Here is a 27,857-nt window from a genome sequence, read left to right as displayed (position 1 = left end):
GAAGCTGTGGCTGCTCACACTTGGTGGCTGCTCAGAGGGAAATGGAAGCACCAAGTGCTGCTGGATCTTTTGGGAAAGCACTGGTGGGGTTTGGGTTGGGTTTTATTTTTTTCACCTCTCCAAGGTATTCTCACAAGGAATCATCTTCTGCCTTCCCAGATTTTTATTTTCTTTGGGGTGGTGTAATGAGTCAGCTGTAATGGAGCAGTCTGGTGGAATTAAAGAGGAGCTAAAATCAATAAGGTGCCATAGGAATATAATTGGGTTTTGTCCTGGAAAAAAAACCTCTAAGGTGTGAAAGAAAATACAACCTTGTTGTGTCTCCTGAGCCATTGTGTAACTGGGCTGTGAGCAGCCATTGAACTCTGCAGGATGGATCCAAAAATCCATAAGGAGATTTTAATTCTCCATTAAATCCTATGGAAGAGCTGGAACAAAAACTGTAGGAATTTTCCCTGAGGTGATGCTTTTTGCCTCCATGAGGCTGTGGTACCTCCAGCAGCAGCTCCATGGACAGCACCTCCATGGACATCAGATCCATAAGAGCAGCTCCATAGCCAGCAGCTGCCTTCCCCCCTGCCTGTCTATTCCCAGGCAGGTCCCAGTGGCTGAGTGATGCTATGTTAAGATGAACTCATTTCACCTCACTGACGTTTTCCTTCCCCCTCCCCCATTTTTTGTGTCTTTGTTGAACAGGATTTGGCTTCGTAACTTTTGAAAATGAAGACGTGGTGGAAAAAGTCTGTGAGATTCATTTCCATGAAATCAATAACAAAATGGTAAGTTGCTTTGGTTCCACAGCACAGCATCTTCTCACTCCTTGCCACAGACCTGTGCCCTGCCTGGCTGCTGGCCCTGGGGCACAAACTTCTCCCTGAGGTTCATTGGGTTCCTAGCAGAGCTGTCGTGGGAACAGGGTGCTGAGCCTGGGCCACAAACCCTGCCCCTGCTCCCCTGTGAGCAAAGGCATCTGCAGGCTCAAGCAGATGTGGGAAACCAAAGGTGGGAATCAGCCTGCTCAGCTTCTTGGCCAGCCTTGGAGAAGCCCTTCCAGCACAGCACAGGAGGGAATGGTTTGAAGCTGAGGCAGAGCAGGGTTAGACTGGAGCTGAGGAAGAAGTTCTTCAGTGCCAGGGTGGTGAGACTGTGGAACAGGCTGCCCAGGGAGGCTGTGGCTGCCTCCTCCCAGGCTGGATGAGGCTTTGAGCAGCTGAGTCTAGTTGGGAGGTGCCCTGCCCATGGTGGGGAGGTTGGAGGAGATGAGCTCTGAGCTCCCTTCCCCCTGTGCCATTCTCTGAGCCTATGATTCTGCTCCTCCCTGCTCTTGGGCAGAGCAATGGCAGCCACTGAGCAGCTGCAGCAGAGGTTTTCAGGAGGGAGGAGGTCTGGGGTAGCTGTTCCAGGCCCTGTGCTCCCAAAACAGCCATGCTGGCTCCTGAGTCCTGCCGCTGCCTGCTAGCCCATGTCCCCTGGGATGTTGTGGCTCTCTGCCATCAGGCTGCAATCAGTTTCCACCCAAGCCCAACCCAGGAGCCAGATCTGGGTGAAGTTTCTCCTAAGTGACAGTGAAGTGTCCCAGGTTGTGGCTGGTCCTGTCAGGAGAGCCACTGAGCCAGACAAGAAGAGGCATTGGGTTTCAATTGCTGCAGTAACTTTGATATTTTCAGCTAAAATATTCTTTTTCCCTTTGTCAAAACATCTTTTGCTTCTCCAAAGTGCATTCAGATGTGCATTGTGCATTGGTCTGATTTGTGTTCACAGACTTTAAATTCAATAATAGAGCTTTTAGTGTGGATAAGATCAAAGCAATCTCCTTGGCATATGCTGGAGGCCTGATTCAATATTTGACTTGCTAATTTTTCCCAGGGCACTGAAATAATATTCCTCAGATTGTTCCTCCCTGCAATACGCATCTGAAATAAAAGTGAGGGACCCCTTGGTGAACTGGGTGGTGGGATGGTAGGGCAAGGCTGGGGCAGTTCGCCTTACCTTCTAGGAAGCCTCTTGCTCCATGTCAGATGGATACTGAGGGCTTTGCCTCTTGCCCTTTCCAAGCATCCTGGGTCTGCAGAGTCATCACCAAAGCCATGCAGGGGCAGCAGAGCTTGGCCTGGCAGCAAGCTGGTGCCCATGGCCAGGGAGGTGACCACAGCTGGCTGGGGGCCAGTTAGGCATGGATGAACTTTCCAAAGTGCTGTTGAAGACAGACTGCTCCTGCTTCAGTTTTAACATAGAATCATAAAATTGTTTTGGGTGGAAGAGACCTCTGAGGTCACTGAGTCCAACCAGCAGCCCAGCACCACCATGGCCACTAAATCATGTCCCACAGTGCCATGGCCATAGGTTTCTGGAACACCTACAGGGATGGGGACTCCACCACCTCCCTGGGCAGCCCGTGCCAATCCCTGACCACTCTTGCAGCAAAGACATTGTTCCTTATACCCAACCTGAGCCTTCCCTGGCACAGCTTGAGGCCATTTCCTCTCCTTCTGTCACCTGGTGGCAGGGAGAAGAGAGCAACCCCCACTTCAGTGCACCATGGCTGCCTCTGGCCCTCAGCTGGGAAGGGGACAAGTTCTTGCAGCCCCACCTTGAGGCACTGGAGTTTGCAGCTGCTTGGTGAGCTGGCACGAGGACACTGTCCCCATCCCTGTCCCCATTCCTATGCCACTCCCATTCCCACCCTCATACCTGTCCTTACTCCCATCCCTACCCTTGTCCCCATCTCCATCCTTACTCCCATTCCCATCCCCAGCCCTGAGCTGCTCAGCTGTGGCACCTGCAGCTCCATGGGCACCGCCTGGGCCTGAGCTTTGCTCTTTGCCCTCTCCTGGGCACTGCCATTCCCCACAGCGTGGGGGCAAGCGCAGGGCAGCAGGGCTGCTGCTGCTCCCTAGCCTATTTCTGGCCTCCAGGCTCCTTGGGAGGTTATTTTTAGCTCCCTCATTCTGCTTCTGTTGCCATCCGTAAAGCTTAGAATGTCAAATGTGGTATTAAGGGAGCAGGGGAAGGGAAAAGAAAATGCCAGGCAGGGCTTTAATAAAGGAAGCCTGGGACTGGGGCAGGAGGCCAGGTGTGCTCTCCAAACACTGCAGGAGGGGCAAGAAGTAAAACCCAAACCAGCTCTCCCCTGAATGTTGTGCTGCAAGGAGAGACCTGGTTTGCTCTGGGGGGGCTGGAACAGAAGCCTGGTGGAGTCCTTCACTTCCCTTTGGATCCCTCTGTGCTGGAGTCACTCTCCTTAGGGCTGTGGTGGGACAGGTGCTGGAGAGTGGAGCGATGAGCTGAGCCTGGGTGCAGAGTCAGGATCTCAATTCAGCCCTGGAGCAGCTGACAGAAATATTCAGCTGCTTTGAAATAGGCTTTGAGGTTGCATAGCACCTGTGGCTGCTCCTCTCTCTCCTGGTGAGGTTTGTGGGGATTAAGGACTCAGTGGTGTGAGGTTTTTTGGTGCTATGGACACTCCTCAGGCTTCTCCCCAGACTGGTGATGCTGCTGATGTGTGTCACACACCACGTGCTGTTCAGTTTTCATCCAAACCTTTTGCAGTTCAAGACATCTCCATCCCTGGTGGCTCCAAGGTAGTCAAATCTCCACTGGCTGTGGCTCACACCTTGGTGGCAAGACAAAGCTGCCTGGTCCTTGGGTGGTGCAGTGGGGTCTGTGCATTGTGACTGTGTGCATTCTGCTCTGCTCAGCACAGCTCTGCTTTCCCTGGGAAGCTGCTGGCCAGGGGGCTTTGAGACAGCCTGGTGCTGAGAGCTGACAGCCTGGTTTGCTGGGCTGGCTGTAAGAGGCTTTGCATTCCCCATCTCATCCCTCCTGAGTTCTCCTGGCTTTGACTGCTCAGTTTGACCCAAGAGTACTGCAGTGTGAGGTTAATTCTCCAAACCAGACTAAACAAGAATAGTGAATTTTAGGTTCCTTGCCTTTTTTTTTTTTTTTTTTTTTTTTTGAGTTAGAACTGTTTTTGTGAGGCTGCAGAGAGTGAAGCACATCCCTCATGCAGGGGAGGTGGAAAAAATCTGGAAATGATTAGGATGTACAGAAATGCTCAGCTGGAAGGTTGTGTGAGAACCAAATGGGTGTCCAAAGCACCCACATTGGACAGGCTCTTGGGGGTGACCCAGCAGAGAGCTGAGCACAGACTCCTAAACCCTTCACTCCTCTCGTGGAGGAGCCCTGGGGTGTGTCCCACTTAGCCACCATGTGTGATGTCCCCCAGGGTTTTACCTCCCTGCTAACTGTGGCTGCAGGATGGTTGCAGCCATCTCCATCCTGCTCCCCTGGAGGGCAGGGCTGGCTTCTTGCAGAAAAGCAGCCTGGGCCCTTATTTTTCAGCTTCTGCTGCATCTCTCAGTGAGGAGGCACCATCCAAGCCCACCACTGGGGAGTGTAAAGATCCACCCAGGGCATGCTGCCAGGCCTGGGGTCACACAGCCCCTTCCCAAGGCAGGGCAGAGCAGGGCTGGTGCTCCTGGTCCTGTATCTTTCCTATCACCTCCCGCAGGGGCACAGAGTCTCTGCTGGCTCACAGGTATTGCCCTCCACATGGGGTGTATTTTCTTTACAGAGGCTTAGGAATGATTTCTCTTTCCTGCTGGTGACTTTTTCTTCCCCTTTAAATCCCAGCTCAGCCTCTCTGCCAGTCCCTTTGCATCCTCCTGCACTGTGGCAATCATCAATGCTGCCAGCAGCAGCAGGCTGGAGTGTGGCTGCAGAAGCTAATTACTGAGTTATTGTTTCTAAGGTGCTAATCCAAACTGCATCTCCCTGTTAATTGTCCCTCGAGCCAGGCTGGGATGTTGTGCTCATCCCCTCTGTCCAGCCAGGCTGGGATGTTGTGCTCATCCCCTCTGTCCAGCCAGGCTGGGATGTTGTGCTCATCCCCTCTGTCCAGCCAGGCTGGGTTGTTGTGCTCATCCCCTCTGTCCAGCCAGGCTGGGTTGTTGTGCTCATCTCCTCTGTCCAGCCAGGCTGGGTTGTTGTGCTCATCCCCTCTGTCCAGCCAGGCTGGGATGTTGTGCTCATCCCCTCTGTCCAGCCAGGCTGGGTTGTTGTGCTCATCCCCTCTGTCCAGCCAGGCTGGGATGTTGTGCTCATCCCCACTGTCCAGCCAGGCTGGGATGTTGTGCTCATCCCCTCTGTCCAGCCAGGCTGGGTTGTTGTGCTCATCCCCTCTGTCCAGCCAGGCTGGGATGTTGTGCTCATCCCCTCTGTCCAGCCAGGCTGGGATGTTGTGCTCATCCCCTCTGTCCAGCCAGGCTGGGATGTTGTGCTCATCCCTCTGTCCAGCCAGGCTGGGATGTTGTGCTCATCCCCTCTGTCCAGCCAGGCTGGGATGTTGTGCTCATCCCCTCTGTCCAGCCAGGCTGGGTTGTTGTGCTCATCCCCTCTGTCCAGCCAGGCTGGGATGTTGTGCTCATCCCCTCTGTCCAGCCAGGCTGGGATGTTGTGCTCATCCCCTCTGTCCAGCCAGGCTGGGATGTTGTGCTCATCCCCTCTGTCCAGCCAGGCTGGGTTGTTGTGCTCATCCCCTCTGTCCAGCCAGGCTGGGATGTTGTGCTCATCCCCTCTGTCCAGCCAGGCTGGGATGTTGTGCTCATCCCCTCTGTCCAGCCAGGCTGGGTTGTTGTGCTCATCCCCTCTGTCCAGCCAGGCTGGGTTGTTGTGCTCATCCCCTCTGTCCAGCCAGGCTGGGTTGTTGTGCTCATCCCCTCTGTCCAGCCAGGCTGGGATGTTGTGCTCATCCCCTCTGTCCAGCCAGGCTGGGTTGTTGTGCTCATCTCCTCTGTCCAGCCAGGCTGGGATGTTGTGCTCATCCCCTCTGTCCAGCCAGGCTGGGTTGTTGTGCTCATCCCCTCTGTCCAGCCAGGCTGGGTTGTTGTGCTCATCCCCACTGTCCAGCCAGGCTGGGATGTTGTGCTCATCCCCTCTGTCCAGCCAGGCTGGGTTGTTGTGCTCATCCCCTCTGTCCAGCCAGGCTGGGATGTTGTGCTCATCCCCTCTGTCCAGCCAGGCTGGGTTGTTGTGCTCATCCCCACTGTCCAGCCAGGCTGGGATGTTGTGCTCATCTCCTCTGTCCAGCCAGGCTGGGTTGTTGTGCTCATCCCCACTGTCCAGCCAGGCTGGGATGTTGTGCTCATCTTCTCTGTCCAGCCAGGCTGGGATGTTGTGCTCATCTTCTCTGTTCAGCCAGGCTGGGTTGTTGTGCTCATCCCCTCTGGCAGCAGGGTGAGGTGGTGCCAAAGCCACCCTGACATCTGGAGCACTGCCAACCCAAAGGAGGTGGCTGTGGGATGCGGTGACAGAGTCGTGGCTGGGGGCATCAGGTTGGATGCTGCTGGGCAGTGCCCCTCTGATCACACCCAAGCTTCAGAGGGTAGTGTGGAGCAGCTGTGTGGGGTGGTGGGCGGGAGGTTGGTGCTCGGTGGTTGGAGCTGTACTGTGTCCCTGGGCTCTCAGGGCTGCCTCACAGAGTGGTGCCTGTCACAGCACCACAGAAGGGTGAGGGCTGGAAGGGACCTCTGGAGGTCATCCAGTCCAACTCCCCTGCCAGTGCAGGATCACCTAAAGTAGGTCACACAGGAACATGTCCAGGTGGGGTTGGAATCTCTCCAGAGGAGACTCCATAGTCTCTCTGGGCAGCCTGCTGCAGGGCTCTGGCAGCCTCATACCAGAGAAGTTTCTCCTCATGTTGAGGTGGAATTCCTGGGTTCCAGTTTGGATGGGTGTGCAGGGACAGGTGTGCAGGGTGTGCAGGAGGTTGGTGGCTTTGGCTGGAGGACACACTGGTCCTCACTGCTGCTCTCAGTGGGATCTTTCTCTCCCAGAGGACTTGCTGCCCTGACAGTGATGGAGAGGAGAGTGAGGGATCTGCTGGCCCTGTGGTGGCTGTGCCTGACTTTTGGGATGTCTGCAGAGTCTCTCTTCAACACCTCTCTTCCTTCTGTTCCTGCTCACTCATTTTCCCCTTGCACAGCCATGTCTGGGCTGTGCACACAAATCTCTCCACTCAAGCCATCTCCAGTCCCTCCCTGTTCTTCTCCTGATGTCTTCTACAAGGACCCAAACGCTTCTTGGAATCAGAATTGTTTTGGTTGGAAAAGACCTTTAAGACCTTTAAGCTTGAGGAGGGGAGATTTAGACTGGAGATAAGGAAGAAACTCTTGGCAGTGAGGGTGGGGAGACACTGGAACAGGTTGCACAGGGAGTCTGTGGCTGCCTCCTCCCTGGAGGTGTTCAAGGCCAGGCTGGATGAGGCCTTGAGCAGCCTGGGCTGGTGGGGTTGGAACTGGCAGGGGAATTGGAACTTGGTGATCCTGGAGGTACCTTCCAGCCCAAACCATGCTATGACTCTGTGAATCATTTGAGCCCAGCTGTTCTTGGCAGAAAAGTAGCAAAAGTTGAGTTGCAGAAGAATTTCCCTCCCAGGCTACCTGGGCTGGGGGCAGCCTGGCTGGCAGCAGAGTTTGGGCAGCTTTGGCAGCATCTGAGCCTGGCAGTTTCAGGAGGCACTGTGAGCAGGAGAGGTGAATGTGGTCTGTGGAGGCTGGCAGCAGAAAGTGAGGAGTGGGTGGGTTTGTTTAAAATACTCCCATTACAGTCAGTTAACCTTTCTGTTACCTAAATGAAAATTGTATAAACCTGGAATTTTCCCTGATGGGGTTGCCTAGGAACGGGAGGTTGGCTTGCAGGAGACAATGAGCACACTGCCAGCACCCAGACAGCACAACCCTTGTTAGCCTCCAGCCCCTGTGCCTGGGCTGCCTGCACACCCACCCACCTGTGCCTGCCTGGAGGCAGGAGGGCATGTGGGAGACACCACCCTGCTCAGAACTGACCCTTCAGCCCTGCTCCCAAGCCCTGTCCACAGCCTGGCAGTGCCACAGCTGGGACAGGAGGGCTGGGGACAGTGGGGCTGCATGTGGCCATGCCAATGTGTCTGCTGGGAGCATGGACCTGGCCTTTGGCACCTCTGGTCCCACTCTGGTGTGGCCAGGCAAGGGCTGGGGGGAGTGTGGAGTGTGTGTGAAGAGGAGCAAGGGACTCATTGCAGAGCAAAGTTAGAGATGTAAAGCTCAGACTTCTGGGTTCAGCTTAAGGCCTTTAACTTCAGGCCAGAGATTCTCAGCATGCAGCCCATAGAGATGGGACAGGTGGTGGCACAGGGCTCCCCTGTACCCATGCCAGGCTGTCTGCATGTTTGCCTGTTGCTCAGAGTGTGGACCAAGGTTTGGAGCCCTAGAAATGGGTTGGGATAGCTCTGGTTAGCTCCAAACTGACTGGCAGTGCTGAGGGGAGCAGGGGCTCAAGTCAGCAGTGCTGGAACCATGGAAAAGTGCTTTATTTCTGCCTGTGCCCATGCGAAAATTGTCTGAGACCCAGCACCCAGTGGCCTAGCTGGGGGTGCTGGGTCTCTGCCTTTCCCAAGGTGTTGGCAGAGGCTCAGAACATGGCTCAAGTGGCATTAAGCAACTCGAAAAGTCAGCAGGAGTAACTGGAAGTGAAAGAATGCAGATGGTTTATTAATAGGGTTTGCAGAAACGTTCTGCTGGCTGGAAGTATTGATTCCTTATTCCTGGTTTAAAAGCAGCCTTTTGTAATGATCACTCAGAGTCATTTTCTGTTATCGATTGCCATGGAGCTGTGCTGGAGACCTCCCTCCATTCATCCCACACCCACCAGTACCATTGAGAGAGAGCCCAGCACAGGTTCTCCTTCCAGGAACCTTCTGAAAGCAGCCTTTGCAGGAGGGGGGTTGCTGTGTGTGTTTAAAGAGACAGAGACGTTTGCTTTTTTAAACCTTTCACACTCTTCTGAACGTTCACCTTTGAGAGGGGGAGGTGCTGTGGGGGAGGCAAATGCTAAAAATAAAACTTCCCTTCAGCCCCATCGTCGCCCCCCCTTTTTTTTTTTTCCTTGAAGTAGCTCAGTTCTGCATTTGACATTTACATGGAATTCATTTGCATCTCATTTGTCCATGTTTCTGCTCAATAGGTAGAATGTAAGAAAGCACAGCCTAAAGAAGTGATGTTTCCACCAGGGACGAGAGGAAGGGCCCGTGGATTACCCTATACCATGGACGCCTTTATGCTAGGGATGGGAATGTTGGGTAAGTGCCCGAGCCCTCCGCACGGCTCCCGCTGCCCCCGCGCTGTCTCCCTGCTTCCCCAACACCCAGCCCGCAGGGGCCAGCGAATCCCAGCCCCTGCCCTGGCTGCGGACAACTTTAGCAGGGGTGGAGCTAGCGGGGAAGAGAGTCCTGTCTGTGGTACCTGATGACCTCCCCCCCCCACACCACCACCACCACCGCTCCCCTCCCTGCCTGGAATCCTCGAATTTGCATTTAAATGGAGGTTTTAAGGAGCCTGTTTTAAACTCTCCCTGGCAAAAAATAGGATGATGAAAGATGCAGCCTGTTCGTTCTGACTAAAAATGATCTCTTCCCCTATTCTAGAGGAATTGAGTCGCACATTATTCCCCTTCTTTTAAAGGTATCTGTGACAGTTCAGCAGAGATAATTGAAAATCTTCCTGCTGCTTAGCCGGGGCCGGGGGGAAGCAGGGAGCCGCCGAACGGGGCAGGTCGCAGCCATAATTACAGGTCTGCGGGAGATGGAAGGGTGGTGTTAGCCCAGAGTATTGTGTCCAGGAAATACTCATTAAATGGGATAAATGATATTTAATGGCAACACTCTACTCGTGCATCAGCTCTGGTTAGTTATAATTGCTTCTCGTTTGTTTCTGCCTGGGTAGTTCTGCGTTCCACACAAAGTGACAACTTCTTGGGCCTCTTTGTCCTCAGGGTTTGCTCACCCAAAATGCTGCTGAGCCCTTCCCTGTGTGTTGGTGTAAAATCACAACTACTTCCAACTGTAGTTTTGCAGAATCCCATCTATTTCCAACGGTGTTTTTACCAAATCCCATCTATTTTCCAACTTTGTGTCAGTTTTTCCCTCAGTTGTCACCTGCTGCGTTCATAAAGCCTGCACAAAGCAGAGGGCATCCGGAGGTGTTCCCAGGCAGAAACCAGCCTGGCCCAGGCTAGTGTCAGAGAATCAAGAATCATTAAGGTTGGAAAAGACCTCTAAGCATCAGGTCCAACCTTCTACCCAGCCCCTCCATGACCTCTAGACCGTGCCCATGGTACATGGCCTCTCCAGGATGCTTTGAATTTCCCGTCCTGGGTTTAGATAATCTCAGAAGCTGAGCACAGAGCCCAGCCTTGGGAGCTGGAGCTTGGTTGTCCTGAGCGCTGCCAAGCAGGTCCACAGGCTGGCTGAGATGCTGGAGGACCCCAAGGCTCCTGGAGTGGTTGTCAGGTCAGGGAGGACTCGGTTCCTCTGAGCATCAGGCTGTTGTGCTGAGATGTTTGACTCCAGGCACTGCTTGATTTGATAGGGAAAAGTTCCCTGCCCTGTTTGCCTTCCCTCTGAATTAATAGCACTGCTGTCCGTGTGGCTGGAGTGATCCATTCTGGGGCTGTGTAATTGGGTTAGCTCAGCCCATCATCTATTTTTCTGTCCCCACACTCCACTGCCACCCTGCCCCACAGTGTCTGGAAATTACATTTCATGGGTAAAATATTTATCTTGTCCTAGTCAGCCTGTGATTTTGTTACCTCTGTCTTGCCAGTGTGCTCGAGCATGGGGATTTTACTCCTCTTGTTTCTCTCTCTCTTTCTCACTCATGAAGTGTGATGTTTGGGTGGTGGAGGGGGGGTCTGCTGCCCTGCTGGCCAGTCCTGTCCAGCTGCTGAAGGAGAAAGCCAAGTTCACCCCAAGCTGGGCAGAAAAACCCAGGGCAGCATCCCTCTTGTGCTCACCACAGGTAGAGCTTCCTCAACCGTTCTCCTTGGTGGTGATCTGGGACCCAGCCCAGTGACCTGAAGCGAAAATTCAGCCCCAGAGTGCAGCTGAGTCACAGAATGGTAGAGTTTGGAAGGGACCTCTGGAGATCATCCAGTCCAACCCCACTGCTAAAGCAGCATCACCTAGGGCAGGTCACACAGGAACACGTCCAGACAGGTCTTGAAAGCCTCTTGAGAAGGAGTCATTCCCACCAGGGCTGCCTCTCTGGAAAGAGGTCATTTCAAGCCACAAGAAGGAAGGGTAGAAGCCCTCAGCCAGTGGCTCTGTGCCTGCACAGAACAGGGATGTGGGTGCCTCTTGGACCTCTCTGTCCTGCTGCTGGGGGATGCCTCTGCCTTGGCCAAGCTCACAACATTCTCTGATTGCATTCCAAACCAGGGTGACCTGCTCAGAGTGAATGATTGATTGATGGTGAGGGTCAGCTGCTTCATTCTCTGCTCTAGCTGCTTTTTCATCTTCCAAGCTCCTGCTTGCTGCAGTGGAACCACGATAAATAATTAAGTGCTGGAGTGAGGGTCCCAAACCTGAGCCCAGGATCCGAGGTGCAGCCTCACCAGTGCCCAGTCTGGGGGGACAATCACTTCCCTACCTCTGCTGGCCACACCACTGCTGATCCAGGCCAGGATGCTGTTGGCCTTCTTGGCCACCTGAACACATCGTTAGAGCTGCTTGCAGAAGCTCTTGTTCAAGGTCACCTTCTCCAGGTGCCATTCATGGGCAGAGGAGGCAATGGGAGGCAGGCAGGCAGGAGACACCCTCAGGGCAGGCGTGGAGCAGCCCCCTCCAAAGCCATCAGGGAAGTTGGTGTTTCTCATTAATCACAGCCTCCCCCAGGAGCCCACAGCAGCCGGGGTCTGGAGGTGTGCAGGCAGCTGCTGCTGTGCTGATTTGGTTGATTGGAACCAAATTAAAGTGTTCTGAAAGGAGGTTTGGGCTCAGAGCCTTCCTGCAGGACTGCTCTGGGCTGGCTCTGCTGATGGGACACGCAGGGTGTCAGGGGACATCAGGGACATTAATTAGCTGCTCTGCATAAAGTGCAGGCTGAAGTGGGTTCAATTCCAGTGACTTCTCCCTGCCTAGCAGCCCAGGGCAGGAAGAGCTGCTGCCCAGCCCTGAGGATGCTCCTGGAGAGGCAGGCACCCTGTGCCCCCCACAGCAGCACACATCTGCAGCCAGGAGGAGCCACTGACCAGCTGAGAAGTTTGCCATGCACCCAGAAGCTTCACCTCTGTCACCTGGTCCTGGTGTGCAGACTTCACCCAAGGGCGTGTGGGAGTCACTGCACTGCCCTAAGGCTTTGTGCCTTCTGCTCAAGTCTGTGCCTGAAAACTTGGGAAAGAAGAGAGAAAAGAACAAAGCAACCGAGGAGCAACATGAGCAGGAGGTGGTCTCTGTCTCCTCATCTTCAGATGGGACATCTGAAGCAGCTCTGTGTGTCTGGGAGGGCACAGCTGCTGTTGGGGTGGTCCCAGTCGGTCTGGGTCTGCAGCACTCTCATCTTCTGGCCATGGTCTTTTAGACTTGCTGGTGTTGAACATGAGAGCTGGGCCCTTTTTGACTTGCAAAGCCCTCCAGAGACAGGAGCCCCTGTGATGCTGACACCCCCAGCCTGCTGATAGGGTGGCTGATGGGAACAGCAGATTTCAGGAGGGCTCTGCTTCTGTCACTGCAGAGGCTCTGCTCTCCTGCACACGTTCAGTCTAGGTAGGCTGAACTCATGCATAAAAGAAGCTTGTGCCCTTCAAAGAAAGTCATTCCTCTCTTCCAGCAGGCCTTTAATTGAGTAGCAGCTGCCTGTGAGGCAGGACTGGGGAAGGGGAACCCTTCCTCAGCACAGGCATCCTGGGAGGTTGCCACAACCTGCCCCTTGAGGCAGGAGCAGGGGCAGCTTTGTTGGACCAGGGGAGGAACTTCTCCAGCAGATGTTTCTTTCCCCTGGTATGTGACCCCCCTCTGTCTACAGAAGATGTGGTTTGGTTTGCATTTCCTCCTGTCACAGGAGCTTATGTCAAGGTCACAGCATGTTTGCTTTCAGAAGGACCTTGAGCACTGTGGCTGCAGCATGGGGCTGTGGTGGCAGGAGGACCATGCCCCTCCTGGCATCCCTTGCTCTGAGCAGCACTGTGGACAAGGATTTGCTTGCATTTACTGGAGCAGGTAATTTTGAAATTAGATGTCCCCAGGCCCCAGTGTGCTCTGTGTGAACCCTGAGCTGTGTCCATCTCAGGTCACCTGCTGAGAGGGGAAAGACTTTTCCATAGCCTCCTCCAGGGCTTGTGGGCAGTGCCCTGCCAGGACCGGAGAAGCTGCTTTGAACCTTGGGGTGCTGGGGGGATAGAGGGAAGTCAGGAGTCTGGCTTGGGTCTCCTGCCTTTCCAGTGACCTTGTGTGCAGGCCATGGCAAGCTGCTTGGTCTACAGGATGCCCTGTGCAGGATGGAAGGTAGAGTAGCTGGCCCACCTCACACACCAGCACTGCCTGGAGGGCATCCAGCACCAGGCAGGATGTGTCCTGCTGCGAGCGGGGCTCTGCAAGGTGCAGCACCTGGGTTTGGAACTTCAACCACCCTCTGCAGGTTGGGCACATCAGAGCTGCTTGATGTCAGAGGCAGGAGATGGGTGGTTGTGGTGTGAAAGCAGTTCTGGTCGGTGGTTTGAGTTCTGCTTCCACGGGCAGGAGGGTCTGGCTTTGGGGGTGGTAAGCCAGGCAAAACCTGGGGTTGTGCTTTAGCAGCAAGGGACAATGAGAGATTGACCATTCCCAGGGCTGCTGAAGCAAATAAACTGTTTGGTGCCTGGTGCAGGATAAGAATGGCATCTAATGGAAGTGGTGGGCAGGTCAGTGTGGCCATAATTTGGCTTGATGAAGCATCCACATGGGCAGGGTGTTAATGTGCCATTGATATTCAGCCAGGCAATTTCCCCTGCCTGGATCGGGCTCGGCTCGTTAGAGCAGAGCTGGGCACTGCAGCAGCAAATGAAGAGGAAAATTGAAGTAATGTTGTATTATAAATTTATGATTTCATCTGCCTGACCTGGAGAGTGCTGAGCACTGCTGAGCACCAAGGGCTGCTGAGCACCAAGCACTGCTGAGCACCAAGCACTGCCGCTACAGGCAAGAGCCCCCCAGGCAGCCTTGCCACTGCCATCAGACACAGCTGGCTTTGGCCACGGGTTTGGAAGCAAATCCATGGACATTCCTGGCCCTGCAGAGCATCTCAGCTCCCAGCCAGGAGCATCCCCAGCTCCTAGCCAAGAGCATCTCCAGCTCCCAGCCAGGAGCATTCCCAGCCTTGCAAAACATTCCCAGCTCCCAGCCAAGCCCCACAGAGCATCCCAAGACAGGGCAGGAGCTGGCATCCTGCCATGTACTGCCAGCTCCAAAAACACCAAGGGCAGCTGCCATCCACCACCATGCTGGTCACTGACAGTTATGAGCTGAGAGATCTGCTTCAGAGTTGTTCAAATCAGAAAAAAAGAGTTCTAAAATGGGTTGGTTTGGAAGGGGCCTTAAAGCTCATCAAGTTCCAACCTTTCTGCCATGGGCAGGGACACCTCCACCAGCTCAGGTTGCTCAAAGCCTCATCCAGCCTGGCCTTGAACACTTCCAAGGAGGGGGCAGCCACAACCTCCCTGAGCAACCTGTTCCAATGTCTCCCCACCCTCAGTGCCAAGAATTTCTTCCCAATAAGCCCCCTTTTTTTCCCCCCATTTGGCGAGGAGAGAGGCTGTGGTGTGACACTGCAGAGCCATTTTTTTCAGGGCAGAGCTGGCAGTGGTGCTAATGGCACCACTTGGTGAGCAAGCAGCCCATTGATCAGCAGTGGTGTTTGAAAAAAAAGGAGACAAGGTTTGTAAAGCTTAACTCTGGAGGATCTGATTTAATGACAGAGGTGATTAGTTTCTGGGGGAATCCAGCTGCTGAGCTGTGACATAAATTGGTGAGGGCTCAGCAGTGTCTGCAGAGAACTGCTGTGTGCTGCCTGGGCATCAGGGGCTGCCCTTCCCTGGCACTGCATCAGAATTCATCCAAGCATTGGTAACTCCCCCGGGGAGGAGGTGAGGAATGGTAGGTTACACCTAGCTGGAGATGCAGTCAGAAATGGAGGGACTGCCCATGGCAGAAGAGTAGCTGTGAGGTGTAGGAAGGTATTGAAGAATAAATAAAAGAGAGAGGTGACCCCCAGGAGAACACTTTGGCCACTAGACATCTTCTCAGGGTCCAGCCCAACTGCTGCTGTCATCACTGCTGAGGTTTCCTCTGACTCAGAGTGAGAGCAAAGTTTCTGAGATGGTTTCTTGGTCTGGAGAGGTCTTTCCTGGAGGCTGGAGGAGTCTGGGCTGACACTGACAGTCAGCAGGAATCTTCTGTAGTGTTTGTGGCTCTGGAATTGAGAAAAAATCCTGGTTTGAAGAAAACTGAACAAGGAAAAGCTGAGGCTTGGAAGCGAGGTTCTCGTTCTAGGGAGTGTCCTTAGGGGACAGTTTGTGGCATTGGCCTGCAGGTCGTAGCCCAGAGCTGTGGTGGCACCAGGCAGGACAGATGCTCTGTGTAAAGGCTGGAAAGGTAAAAGACTGGGGTGGGGAGTGACCCCCTCTGCCCTGGCTGTGGGGTGTCAGTTAGCCACCAGTGATGCTGGCAAGGCACACCCTGTGTGACATGGTGACAGCCTCACCTGAGCACCCCCGGGGATGGCAGCTGAGTGGTGCTACCTACATCCATCCAGCACCCTCTGAGGGCTCTGCTGCCCTTCACTCCCAGTGCTGCTGGGTTGGAGCAGGCAGAGCTGCCACTTCCTGCATCTTCTTAGGCATCTTCTTTAACCAAACACTCTCCAGTGGTGTTTTCCTCAGAGTAGAGAACTCCAGAAGCTGTCAGGGGTTGGGTGTTTCCACAGGGGTCTCAGGAACCGCTTGAGGAAGCAGCTCTCAGAGCTGGGGTTGACTTTCTGGAGAAATCAACAGCTCTGTGCCTGGCTTTCTGGTAGCTGCTGCTGCCTCCAACTCTTTGATGTGTTAACTGTTGTCCTTCACACTCCTGGGATAAAGAATTACTACTACCTTAATCTCCCACTGTCAATAGCTGGGAAGCAAAGTACATTCATTGTAAGCTCTCCAAATGTCAGAGCAAACCTGTGTTATGTGTTCAGCCTTAGCATTTGGCATTTACTCTTGCAGCTAACAAGTGTGCAGAGTCCTTGGGCTGCAGGCACCCAAGTGCATGTTAATTACCTGAGTGACAGGGCCCCTGCACCGCGCCGGCCAGCCAGTGCCCAGCCACACACCTCCAGGTGCTTCTGTTCCAGATCAGAAGGAAACCTTGCAGCAGCTTTGCACGAGCAGAATAGATCTTGGGGGTTTTTAACACCTTCTGTAACATCAAGTCTCACCCATCCTCCGTCTCACACAATCACGGAGTGCCAGGCTGGAAGGGACCCCAAGGCTCATCTGCTCCAACCTCTCCAGGTGATGGTGGAGCTGAAGTGAGCTGGCACAGCAGCCTGGCAAGCTGAGTGCTGTGTAGGGGACTGCCCAGTGCAGGGGACTCCACTGCTGCCCTTGGGAGATGATTCCCATGTCTGGTTGTGCTCATGGGGAAACATTTTCTTCTGGAGTCCAATGGGAACCTCCCCAGCAGTAACTTGTCCCCATCACCCCTTGGCTTCTCCATGGCACTCCTTGTCCAAAGGGAGTCTCCATGCTCCTGGCAGCCACCCTTTCTGTCCTGGTCCATGGCAATAAGGTCTCCCTAAGCCTTCTCTTGTCCAGGCTGCACACCCCCAGCTCTCAGCCTCTCCTCACAGGGCAGCTCTGCCAGCCCTCTGATCATTCTCCTCTCCCTTCTCTGGACATTTCCCAGCCTGGTCCCATGCTTTTTTTTTTTTTTTCATTTGTGCAGCATTTTTGTCATTTTTTTCATTGTGTTTAAAAAACAAACCAAACAAAAAGAGCCTTCATTAATCCTCAAACTTCTCTTTCTCCTTCTGTGTGTCTCTCTTTTCTCCTCTCACATTCCTGTGACCAAGGTTACCCGAACTTCGTGGCGACGTACGGCCGAGGATACCCCGGATTCGCCCCCAGCTACAGCTACCAGTTCCCAGGTACGTTCCTGGCACTGCCAGCTTGTCTTTGCCCCTCCTCTTTCCTCCTTTCTTTTTTTTTTATTTTATTTTCTTTTTTAATCCATAGCTGCAAGCTGAGACAGGCAAGTCTGCAGGGAGCATCTCCCACAACAAATTCCTTTCTTCTTTTTTATTTCACTCTTTTAAAGCAGCTCCTTCCAGCTCCTCCATACCTTAGGTACCTTTCTGTAGCGTGTGAATTGGTACTGGTTATTTGCAAACAAACTTCTGAAATTCAAACAAAAAGCAGCAGCTGAAGAGCTTTTTACCCTTCCTGTGGGTTTTTTTTTCCTTTCATATATCTTCTAGAGGTAGACACACAGACCCCCACACACCCTCGCACGCTGGCCTGTGGTAAGTCTCTTCATCAGGAGTGGAAGGTCCAACCTTCCTGTGCTCTGTATTGGTGTCTCTGGTGGCCTTGATAGAAAGAGTTCCTAGCTGTGTGTTCATGCTTTGGTTTGGTTTCCCCCCTTGTTTTGGTGGGACCAAGTTGGGTTGGCTGTACCAAACAGCCTCATGGGAAGGCTCTGTAGGATGGGTGAGGATATGGAGGGGTGCTCAGCTCTACCTGCAGCATGGTGGAGGTGAAGATCCAGCCCTGTTGCGGGCACTGGGTCATAGAATCCTAGAATGGGAATGGCTGGAAGGGACCTTTAAAGGTCATCTAGGCCTGCCCCTGTGTGATGTTGCCTGGGCAGCAGATGTGTTCCCAATGGCTGGCACCTGAGTGGTGCCCATGGGGCAGTGGCCTCACTGCACCTGGGTTTTCCCAGGACTAGGGACATCAGGGAGCTGGTGCTGTGTGGGGGCTTTGTGCCAATTTGAGTTCACTAAAGCTATGGCTCTGCTTAAAGCTCATCTGCCTCTTTCCCACCTGTGCTGCAGCCTCCCAAACCAAGCCAGGTCTGACCCAACCAGGCTGTTGTCAGGGCTAAGAGCAGAGCTCCCAGGATGGTGTGGCGGGCAGGGAGGGTCAGCAGCAGTGGTGGCACAGCTGCTGGTGGGGACAAGGCAGCTGCCACTGTGGGTGGCATTTCCAGAGCCAGTGGGCAGACAGAAGTCCAGGCTGGTGGGGTTGAAGCTGTTAGTTGACTATAAGGAGGAGGCTTCAAAGGGCTCTGCTGGTTGTCTCTCACTTTTCTCCTGGGTGCTGATGGGATCGTGGCTTCCCAGCTGAGTGGTCTGAAGACAGTTAAATGAGAGACACCTTTGAAAAGTTAACTGATGGAAATCAGCAGAGCTCAGAGGACTTTAATTATGAACACTTCCAAGTGGAGCTGTTTGCAGGCTGGCAGCAGTGGAGCCCTTTGACTCTAGCCCTCCTTAGAAGTATTTTTATTAAGGACCTGGTTTCTCAAAGCAGACCTTCCAGTTCCTTGTGAGCTATTTTCAGTGTCCTGCAGAGACTGAGTGTGCAGAAGGAAACCACAGTGGGCTGACAGCACCCACAGGCAGGGGCCTCTGCCTGTGGGCACTGCTGTGGCCTTGGGAGCAGGGCAGGGGTGATGCTCAGAGTTTGGATTTCCCTGCCCTAAAGCTCTGCCCAGGTCACTTACTCCCCTCCCATTTGGGTCATCCGTTCCTCAACAGCAGGCAGAGCAGCTCCTAGACTCTCAGGTGGGGTTTCTCAGACAATGTGAGACTTGGGTCTCTGGGAACTCAGAGTGGGGTGGCAGAGACATGGTGTGAGGGCCTTGATGCCCATCAGCAGGGTAGGGTAACCCCCTCACTGCAGTTTGCGGGCAGAGAGCCCTGTGCCATAGGAGTAAGCTCAGGGGGCGAGGGAGTGGGTCAGGATTTGAGGATGAGGCTTTCTGCTGCCCACTCCTGCCATGGCAACAGCAGAGGAGGTAAGTGCCACTCACAGGGTGGCAGCCCCTAACCCTTCCCTTGGTGTGTTCTGGTGCTTGCAGAAGTGCCCATGGGGCCTGGGGTACAACTGTGCTTTGGAGTGTGAGACAGGAGCAGGGGTCCTGGGGAGGAATCTGGGATCTGCTTCTTTAAGAAGTGTGGTGGTTCCAAAAGGAGAAGAGCTTCCTGCAGGAGCATCCCAGCAGCCTGCCTGAGAGCATCAGCTGCACCCTGGCTCTGTGGTGCCCAAGCAGTGGTGGCACAGGAGCTGAGATGTGATCCCTGCAGGTGTGGGTGCAGAGCAGACCTGGCAGTGCTCTTACGCAAGTCCAGCTGTGGTGAGCCCTCTGCTGCCCAGGTGCCCATGCTGTGGGTAAGCAGCTTGGTGGTGCCTGGCAGGGGTGGTTGCAGGGCTGGGCTGTGGACAGTCCCCACCCCCCCAGGTCACCAACCTGCCCATGGGCATCACCCCAGCTCCTCCCCAGGTCATGTTGCCTGCTTACTTCTGTAAAGTGAAGCTCTTTGGCTCTTGGAGCTGACCTTGCCTGGAGGCATTTCCTGGTGGCCAGGTGAAGCCAGGGGACAGATCTCAGCATCCACCTCTGGCCATTTCCATTCCCATAGCTGAGCTGCTGGCAGGGTCACCTGGATGGGCTTCTGCCACCTCCTTCCCAGCACAGGGCCAGCTGAAATCCCCTTGGCACTGCTCTATCTTCTCCCATCAGGTTATTTTTTGTCTAACTGAGAGCTTTGGGGCTGGTTTTTGTTCTGTTCTGTTTTTTCCCATTGCAGTCATTCCCTTTCTGTGCCTTTTTTTTTTTTTTAATTTCTGGGGCTTATCTTTTCAGTTTAATCTATTAATTTCTGTTCTTATTTCACTTTGCAGACTATTTGCCGATTTCACAAGACATAATTTTTATCAACTAGTTCTTAAAGATGCATAACAAATTAATCTGGGTTTACTACAGTGCTAATGAGAGAGACAGACAGACAGACAAAGCCTGGGTGGTCCGTGGTTAATATCAGTGTCCACTGAAAACTTGCTGCTCTTACTGCCTGGTTTGATTGAATGGACTTTTGATTTTTTTTTTTTTCCCTTTAAAGGCTCCATATCCTCACTGCTTTGAGTTTGCTTTTTAATATTTTTAATTTTTTTAATTTAACTTTATTTTTGTTGTGTTGTTTTGGGTTTTTTTACCTCTGCTTTGTTATGAGTTTTTAATGCCCACGTGGAATGTAACTGGTGTTTAGGGGTGTTACCAAGGCATGACTTCTCACAAACTTCTTAATCAAGGGAGTCAAAAACCATCCTTGGGGCTTGCAGGTGGCTTTTGGATGTAGAGACATCAAGTAGCACAATTCAAAACTAGGCTGGAGTGAGACCAGCACCTCCTGGCACCAGGCTCATTAGCATCACAGGGGTTAATTACTCCAGACGTGTCCACAGGTGTGACCCAGGGGCTGTAGCAGACCCACACATTTCCTTGTGTTCCCCACACCTGTTTCCTCCTGTTCTGCTCGTGGCTCTTCCTGGAACTGCTGTCATGCTGGCAAGGACCATGGCTGGAAGCCCCCAGAGCAAAGGCTCAGAGTCTCCTGCCCCAGCTGCCACACTAACCCCTGCTGGCCCAGCAGCCGCCCACACTCTCGCATCCTCCCTGCAGCTGCTTCTCCTTCCAGACTCTGCTTGCAAATCGTGGGCCAGTAACTCAAATTTTGGCAAGAGTTCTGAGCATTGCCCTGCTAGCTTCAGCTGCACCACGCCTCTTAACCCGCACCCGAGCAGCAGAAGAGCTGCAAACCTCTGGGCCAGAGCTGCAGGCCCCTGCGCTAACGCCGCTGGCCCTTGGCTCTGTGGGTAAGGAGCCCAGGCCGGGGATGTCTGGGCAGCAGCCAGGCCTGGGGTGAAATTCTGGGGCTCTCCTTGAAGCCTTTCTCCCCGTTTGGTAAGTTTGTGAGAAGTGAAGTGCATGCTGCAGGAGCACTGTGCTGATGCATTGCAATGTTGGTTAATGCACTGCTGGAAGCGTTGCTGCCCCAGGCTGGGCGCCCGCGGCTGAATTCACCTCATGACAGATGCTGGATGGAATCCTTTGGGCACTTTGCTTTTGCTTTGCTTTGGGTTCACTTTTGCTCTGCAGGCAACAGCTTCTTTTTTTTATTATTATTATTTTTTTAAATTTTATTTCTTTTTAATCTGTATGGCTTTCCTAGGATTTCATTTTGGGGGTGGTTTGGAGGTGGTTTGGGGTTTTTTTTGCTATGAATTGCTTTGCTTTTGTGAAACTTGTCTTGGTCTGCATGGTTTGCTGCAAACATTTCAGCTGTTGTCAATTTTCTCATTTTTTGTAAATAGTCCACCTGTGCTTTGCTTTTTTTATTGTTGTATTTTTCTTTTTTAATTATTTCCCCTTTTTATTATTTTTCTTTTTTATTTTTATTATTTTTCTTTTTTATTTATTTCTCTTTTATTACTTTTTCTTTCCTTTTATTATTTTCTTTTTAATGTTTTAATTTTTATTATTTTTCTTTATTATTTTTCTTTTTATTATTTTTCTTTTTTATTTAATTATTTCTCTTTTATTACATTTCTTTTATTTTTCTTTTATTATTTTCTTTTTAATGTTTTCATCTTTATTTTTCTTTATTATTTTTCTTTTCCATTATTTTTCTTTTTTCCTTATTATTTTCCTTCATTTTTTCTTTTTTATTTTTCTGTATTATTTTTCTTTTTTCCTTTTTTATTTTTTCTTTATTTTTATTTTTAATTATTTTAAGTTTTTCTTACTTTTGTTGTTTTTCTTTTTTTTTCTTTTTTTCTTTTTTATTCTTTTTCTTTCTTTTTATATTATTATTTTCCCCTTTTTTCTCTCCTTTTAATGACTCGTTTGTTTGGTTTTGGTTTTTTTTTTTCTGTAAGTACCTGAGGTAGAAAATAATAAATTGTTTACAAAGGATCTGCTGTGTTGCTGCTCTCTTAGCTTGCCAGTTCTAATCTTTTTTTTTTTTTTGGTTTGGAAGCCCCAAATAACCAGTACCAATGACAACCTAATAAAGGAATAAAACAACCCTCTCTCAGAGTGTCTGATATCATCTCTTCTAACCCAATAATGAGAGGTAGGACAAGAGGAAATAGCTCCAAGTTGTGCCTGGGGAGGTTTAGGTTGGACATTTCTTTGCTGCAGGAGTGGTCAGGGATTGGCACAGGCTGCCCAGGAAGGTGGTGGAGTCCTGGAGGTGTTCCTGAAACCTGTGGCCATGGCACTTGGGGCTGTGGTCTGGTGGCCATGGTGGTGTTCAGTCAGTGCTTGGACTGGATGCTCTTAGAGGCCTTTTCCAACTAAAACAATTCTATGATTCTGTGACTAGGAAAAATTTCTTCACCAAAAGGGTTGCCAGGCCCTTTGCTGGCACAGGCTGCCCAGGGAAGTGGTGGAGTCACCATGCCTGGAGGTAAAAGAAAAAGTGTGGATGTGGCACTTAGGGACATGGTTCAGTGGTGGACATGGCAGTGCTGGGTCAGCAGTTGGACTCCATGATCTTTAAGGTCTTTTCCAACCTCAATGATTCTGTGATTCTCTGCACTGGTGTTGGAAGGGTCTGCAGGTGAATGGCTACCTGCCAGCTGTGCTCTCAGCAAAAATTCACCTCCTAAGCAAAGAGGCAGCAGTGCCCTTGCAGCTGGGGGGAGAGGAGGGCATCCAGGCAGCATTCCCAGCAGGCTGAGCTGCCACCACTGTGGTCAGTGCAGCCCATGCCAGCCACCATGGTGCGTTTGAGCATCCAGCCCAGGAGTGTTTTTAGGAACCCTCTCTGCAAACTCTCCAGGAACCAGTCTCTGCTGTTTGGAAGTGGGAAGGGAAATGAGGCCAGTGAGGAGGCCCTGGGGTGCAGCTGATGCTGCAGAGCCTGTGCTGGGATGAGTCTTGCTGGCCATGCCTGCAGGCTGAGCATTGTGTCTGTCTCAACTCTACTCTCTCCCATCATAACCTGGATGTTTGGGGATTGGCAGACTTGCTCAGAAGCCTTCAGCTCAGGAATTCTAATATTTTTTGTTTTAATTAAGGGTTTGTTTGCTTGCTTGTGTGTTTGTCAAAGCTTATTAAAGCCTCTGTTTGGGGAGAGGTGGGGAGAACAAATATTTTGACAAACTTTCCAGGGCTCAGGGAGATGCACTTTGCTTACTCATGGTGCTGCACAGGCTGCAAAGCCCAGCCTTGGGTCACACTCCTGCAGTGCCTGGTGCTGGGAAAGTGCAAAGCAAGACCAGTTCAGAGTCCACAGTGATGTATTTCATTGTTAGGGGAGCATTTCAGACTGGTTCCTGTTGATCTACAGAGCTTGGTTTTGTTTCTATCCTGATGCCAGTCACTAATTGCTCTCTCGTTGTCCATCAGTGCTGGGCAGGGATGTGTTCTTGTGTACAAGTTATTTGTGCTGCTTGCCTGGGAGGTCTAAATGGTTATTTTCTGGGTCAGGAGAAGGAGCTGGTGCCAAAGACAAGGGTAATTATCAGAATAATGATGTGCTTAAGGCTTGTTTGCAGCTTCTGAGAGAAGGAGGTGAGATGAGGTGAGGCAGGTCCTGTGTCTGCTTCTGAGCACACCCAGCACTGCGAGGGAAGCTGTAGGTTGTGTTGCTGCTGCAGGTTGTGTTGCTGCTGCAGCTCTCACTCTGGGTTTGTAACCTCAGGGAGGTGCAGCAGAGTGGGAGGAAAAGAGGTCTCTTGTAGCTTCAACGTGCTGAGTGTCTGCCCTGTACTGAGGTGTGGTGGCACAAAGCAAGGACCACGCTCAGGAGGTGCAGCTTCGCCATGCTGTGTGGTCTGGCATGGTCTGGGGCTTGGCTCTGCTCATGAGAAGGAGCCTAAACCAACTCCCCAGAGAGGACTTGGCTGAAATTCTGCCAGCTGATACCAGCCAAGGTCTGGCTCCCGCTGTGATGTATGTAGTGCTTCAACAAACCCCAGCCCATGGACACTCTCTCTACTCTGGTGATGCAAAGTCCATCCTAGAGTGGAGGTGCTGCCTACAGTTGGCTTATTTACCAGAATGAAGTCAGTGTGAAATAAGAGGCAGCTCTGCCAAGCACCCTTTTGGAGCACTGCTGCACAAGTCTAAGACTTGAAGAATGTTTAGCAGTGGGGAGAAGTCTGCTCATGCTACTTTAATGATCAAGCTTAAGGTGAAGCAGGGAGGAGGAATCACTGGCAGCTGCAGAGCAGGAGGAAATCCAAACCAGGTTTAAAATGTTCTGCTCAGTTAGTGAAGCCTTGTGACAGTAAGAGATATGGGGTGAAGCTGGAAATGTTTCTCATTCCTTTGTCTAACCTTTTCTTAACTGCTTAAAACCTGTGATCAGCCCTTTGCTGCATGCCTTTTGTCACCTAGAGCACATCACTGCATCTGCATGGCACAAAATGCTTTATACAGAGCATGGAGAGCTGCTGCCACCACCTTACTCACTGCTCCAACCTCTCCATTTCAGCTTCCATCAGAGGAAATGAGGATTATAGACTGGACCTGTTGTAAAGTTACCATTTGGGAGTTTTTTATGCTGGTGGAGGACCATTCACATTGCAGGTGCACCCCTGGAGTGAGGAGCAGCTGGAGCTGTGGGCAGCAAACTGAGAAATCACTGTTTAATATTGAGAGGCTAGGAGGCCTGGGGGTCTTTAGCCCAGAAAAAAGACTGAGAGGGGACCTTCTCAGTGATGATCAATGGCTAAAGGGTGGAAGTCATGAGGATGGGGCTGGGCTCTCCTCAGTGGTGGCCAGTGATAAGATGAAGGGCAACAGGAACAAACGAGAGCACAGGAGGTTTCACTTGAACTTAAGGAGAAATTTCTTTACTTTGAGGGGGACAGAGCCCTGAAGCAGGCTGCCCAGAGAGGTTGTGGAGTCTCCTTCTCTGGAGACTTTCAAAACCCACTTGAACATTGTGATCCTGGGCAACCTCATCTGGATAAACAGTGGGGTTGGGCAGATGACCTCTGAGGTCCCTTTCAACCCCTACCATTCTCTGATTCTAATCTAACAAAGCCATTTCCAGCCAGCAGGTCCTCCTGCAAGTTCTGCTTCGATGGCAGCAGCTTTTGTTTTGTCACAGGGAAAAAATGGTACCCAGAGCTGTTCCCTGAGCGTGAGCAGAGCTGCATCACCTTTGCTTCTTGGATGTGGTTGTTCTGAGTTGCAATTTTAATGTTGTAGAGAACTGCATAAAATTCCTTTTTCACCTTCTGTTTCCCCCACCCCTTAAAATATTATCCTGGATATTAAATTGGAGGTGAGGCTCTCCAGAGATAAGTTACTGCTCTGAGTCAGTGGCTCAGCTCCCAATTTCAAAGGCAGCAGAGTGCTGTCAGTAAAAATGCTGCCTGACCCCCTTCTGCCCCATCACCTCTGTGCAGGTGAGGCTGTCCCCAGGTGCCTGGCAAAGGATCAAAACTGCCCAGATCCTTCATTATGTTGTTCTCTACTGATACCTTCAATAACTGCTTGAGCAGTAAGAACATCTTGAACTGCAGTGCTGATTGTCCTCTTCTCGACTGCTCCCTGAGCCATGCGTGGAGCTGGGGAGAGACTTGAACACTTCAGGGTCATTGCTCTGAAAGTGAGCGATGGTAAAGGGACAAGGAGGAGAGAAAAGGGGGGGAAAAAACAAATGTACAAGCCTGAGGAGCTCTGCATTTCATGGTGGAGCTCATGGGTGCTGGGTTCTGCAGTGAACAGGTCACCTCTGCCACAGCTGGGTGGTGTGAGGAGGATGGTGACTGACAGGAGTGAAAGAGGCAGAACACAAACACGTGGATGGAGGCAAACTTGGATAACTCTATAGAAGGACGAAGGTGGCCTGGCAGTGCTGGTTGTGCTGTAAGGAGTTCTCCATGCCTGAGTTAGCTGGAGCAGGACAGGCAGCCTGCTTCATGCCTGATGCCTCTGTAAATACCATTCTGAGCTCTGGAGGTGTTCAGACTGTGGAGCTGAGAGCTGTGAAGAAAAAGAGCTCAGTCTCCTTAAAGCACAGAAACATGAACATGGGAATGCTTTTCAGTCACATTTAGTGTTTCCAAGCTGATCAGTCAGCAGCTTCCAAGCCCTCCCTTGCCCACAAGAGGTAAGATGTGGTCGCTGCAGGTTTTTGGGCTCAGCATCACAACTCTCTTCTCTGGTAACGTGGATTATGCAGCACCCAGTGGCCTTGGGAAGTTCCCCACCACAGCCAGCACCAGCTGTGGCACTTGGTAAGCTGAGGCACCTCTTGGCAAGAGGCTTTCACTCCAGCTGTGATTCAGAGGGGTTGTTGCCCTCTGATAACCTTCTTCTCTGATTGTCTTCTCTTTTACATAGCTGCCTCTTGTCTGCATTGAATTTTTCCAGCTTGAGCCTCCAGACATGAGTTCTTTGTTCATCCTCAAGGAGCTGTTTTTAATAATACTTCCCCAGCTAGTTTAGATCATTCATAAAAATTGAAGCAAGCAATTTAAGCAAATAGTTCATTTTTCTACCCTGCAAGCAGCAGAAATGAGGCTCAAAGCAGATCAGTGCCACTGTGCTGAGCTTTGTCAGCACCATAGTGCAGCTCCCTCCAGCCTGCCCTCATGCATTCAGCAGCAGGGGACTGAAATGCAGAGCCTGAACCTCCTGGTAGCTCAGGGGCAGCCAGTTCCCAGACATTAGGAAGATTAGGAAGAAATTCTTTATAGAGTAAGGGTGGGGAGACAGTGGCACAGGTTGCCCGGGGAGGCTGTGGATACCTACTCCTGGAGGTTTTCAAGGCCACATTGAATGAGGCCTTGAGCAACGTGGGCTGGTGGAGATGTCCCTGCCTATGGCCAGGGGGCTGGAACTGGATGAGCTTTAAGGTCCCTTCCAACCCAGCCCATTCCATGCTTCTGTGATCTGTGAGGTACAGCAGGTGCCTTGCAGCCCCTGTAGAACAAGGAGCAGTTTTTAAGCAGAGTAAATAGAGTCAGTCAGCTGCCAGCTTGCCAGCTTCTGCTTTTGGTATGGGGGGGTGGAGGGGGGAGGGTTGAACAAAGTTTTCTTTGCCTTTGAGAAGTTCCCCATCTCTCTGCACAGGGAGATAGCTGCAGAAGGCTTATTGCACTTGAAAGGAGGCAGGGTGATAATTTGGAGACAAACAAGGCTTTGTCACACTGATGGATAAAGTAATTACTGGGCAAAAGTGCATCATTCTCATTTGAAAACCCGTGGCCTGAGAGTGGTAAACAGCTGAAAAATGGGTCGTTTATTGTCCATAAAGTGGAAGTGCCAAGTTTTAAATTAACTATATTTGGGGCTTTATTGTTCTGTTGAAATTCCAGAGCAGAAATATTTGTTCAGTCTCAGATCCATCTGCAGACAGGCAGCCAGCAGGGGGATGGGGGGGATGACATGGAGAACTGCACCAGGGCTCTGCCACTCACCCTCCACCTGAAGCAGCAGAAGCCTCTGCCTCTGCTTAATGAGCTTCCATCATGCATGATGGGCTCGAGCTGAAGTTCTCTAATTTCCTGAGCTGGTGAAATAGATTTTAATAAGCTTGATGGAACTCGGTGTAGAAAGACAAAGGGAGGCACTTAATGTGGCTGCCACAAGAGGAGGGCTCTGAGTCAGCTCAATAGAATTGATCAAAAGCTTAGGAAAGAAATTCTCTGTGTCTGTGGGGAGCTGCCCTGCACCTTGCTTGGTCCCTTCTGGTTGCTGGTACACTGTGAGGCATGGTCACAGTAGCTCCCACCTGGCTCCAAATGCCTTTCAGGGGGTGTTCCAAGTATCAGGTGATAGAAGGAGAGGAAATGGCCTGAGATTGTGCCGGGGGAGGGTTGGGTTGGAGATCAGGAAGTATTTATTTGCAGTAAAGTGGTCAGGAATTGGCACGGGCTGCCCAGGGAGGTGGTGGAGTCCCCATCCCAGGAGGTGTTCAAGAAACCTGTGGCCATGGCACTTGGGGACATGGTTTAGTGGCCATGGTGGAGTTGGGCTGAGGGTTGGACTCAATGACCTT

General features: G+C 51.8%; 1 protein-coding gene across 3 annotated transcripts in view; it reads left to right on the top strand.

Annotated features, from left to right (window-relative positions):
* MSI2 (musashi RNA binding protein 2) overlaps positions 1-27,857 on the top strand; it is a 238,913-nt gene that overhangs the window by 183,186 nt on the left and 27,870 nt on the right. For 2 of the 3 annotated variants that reach the window (XM_054394139.1, XM_054394138.1), the window contains exons 8-10: positions 697-779; positions 9,001-9,115; positions 16,899-16,973. In XM_054394139.1, the coding sequence (XP_054250114.1) occupies positions 697-779; positions 9,001-9,115; positions 16,899-16,973 (273 nt within the window). Of the gene's footprint in view, positions 1-696; positions 780-9,000; positions 9,116-16,898; positions 16,974-19,734; positions 19,776-27,857 lie in introns of those variants that run through there. The other variant, XM_054394140.1, reaches the window with a different exon arrangement.

This window comes from Indicator indicator, chromosome 30 (assembly GCF_027791375.1).
Source record: "Indicator indicator isolate 239-I01 chromosome 30, UM_Iind_1.1, whole genome shotgun sequence".
Taxonomy (NCBI): domain Eukaryota; kingdom Metazoa; phylum Chordata; class Aves; order Piciformes; family Indicatoridae; genus Indicator; species Indicator indicator.
This window is presented reverse-complemented; position numbering and strand designations above follow the sequence as displayed.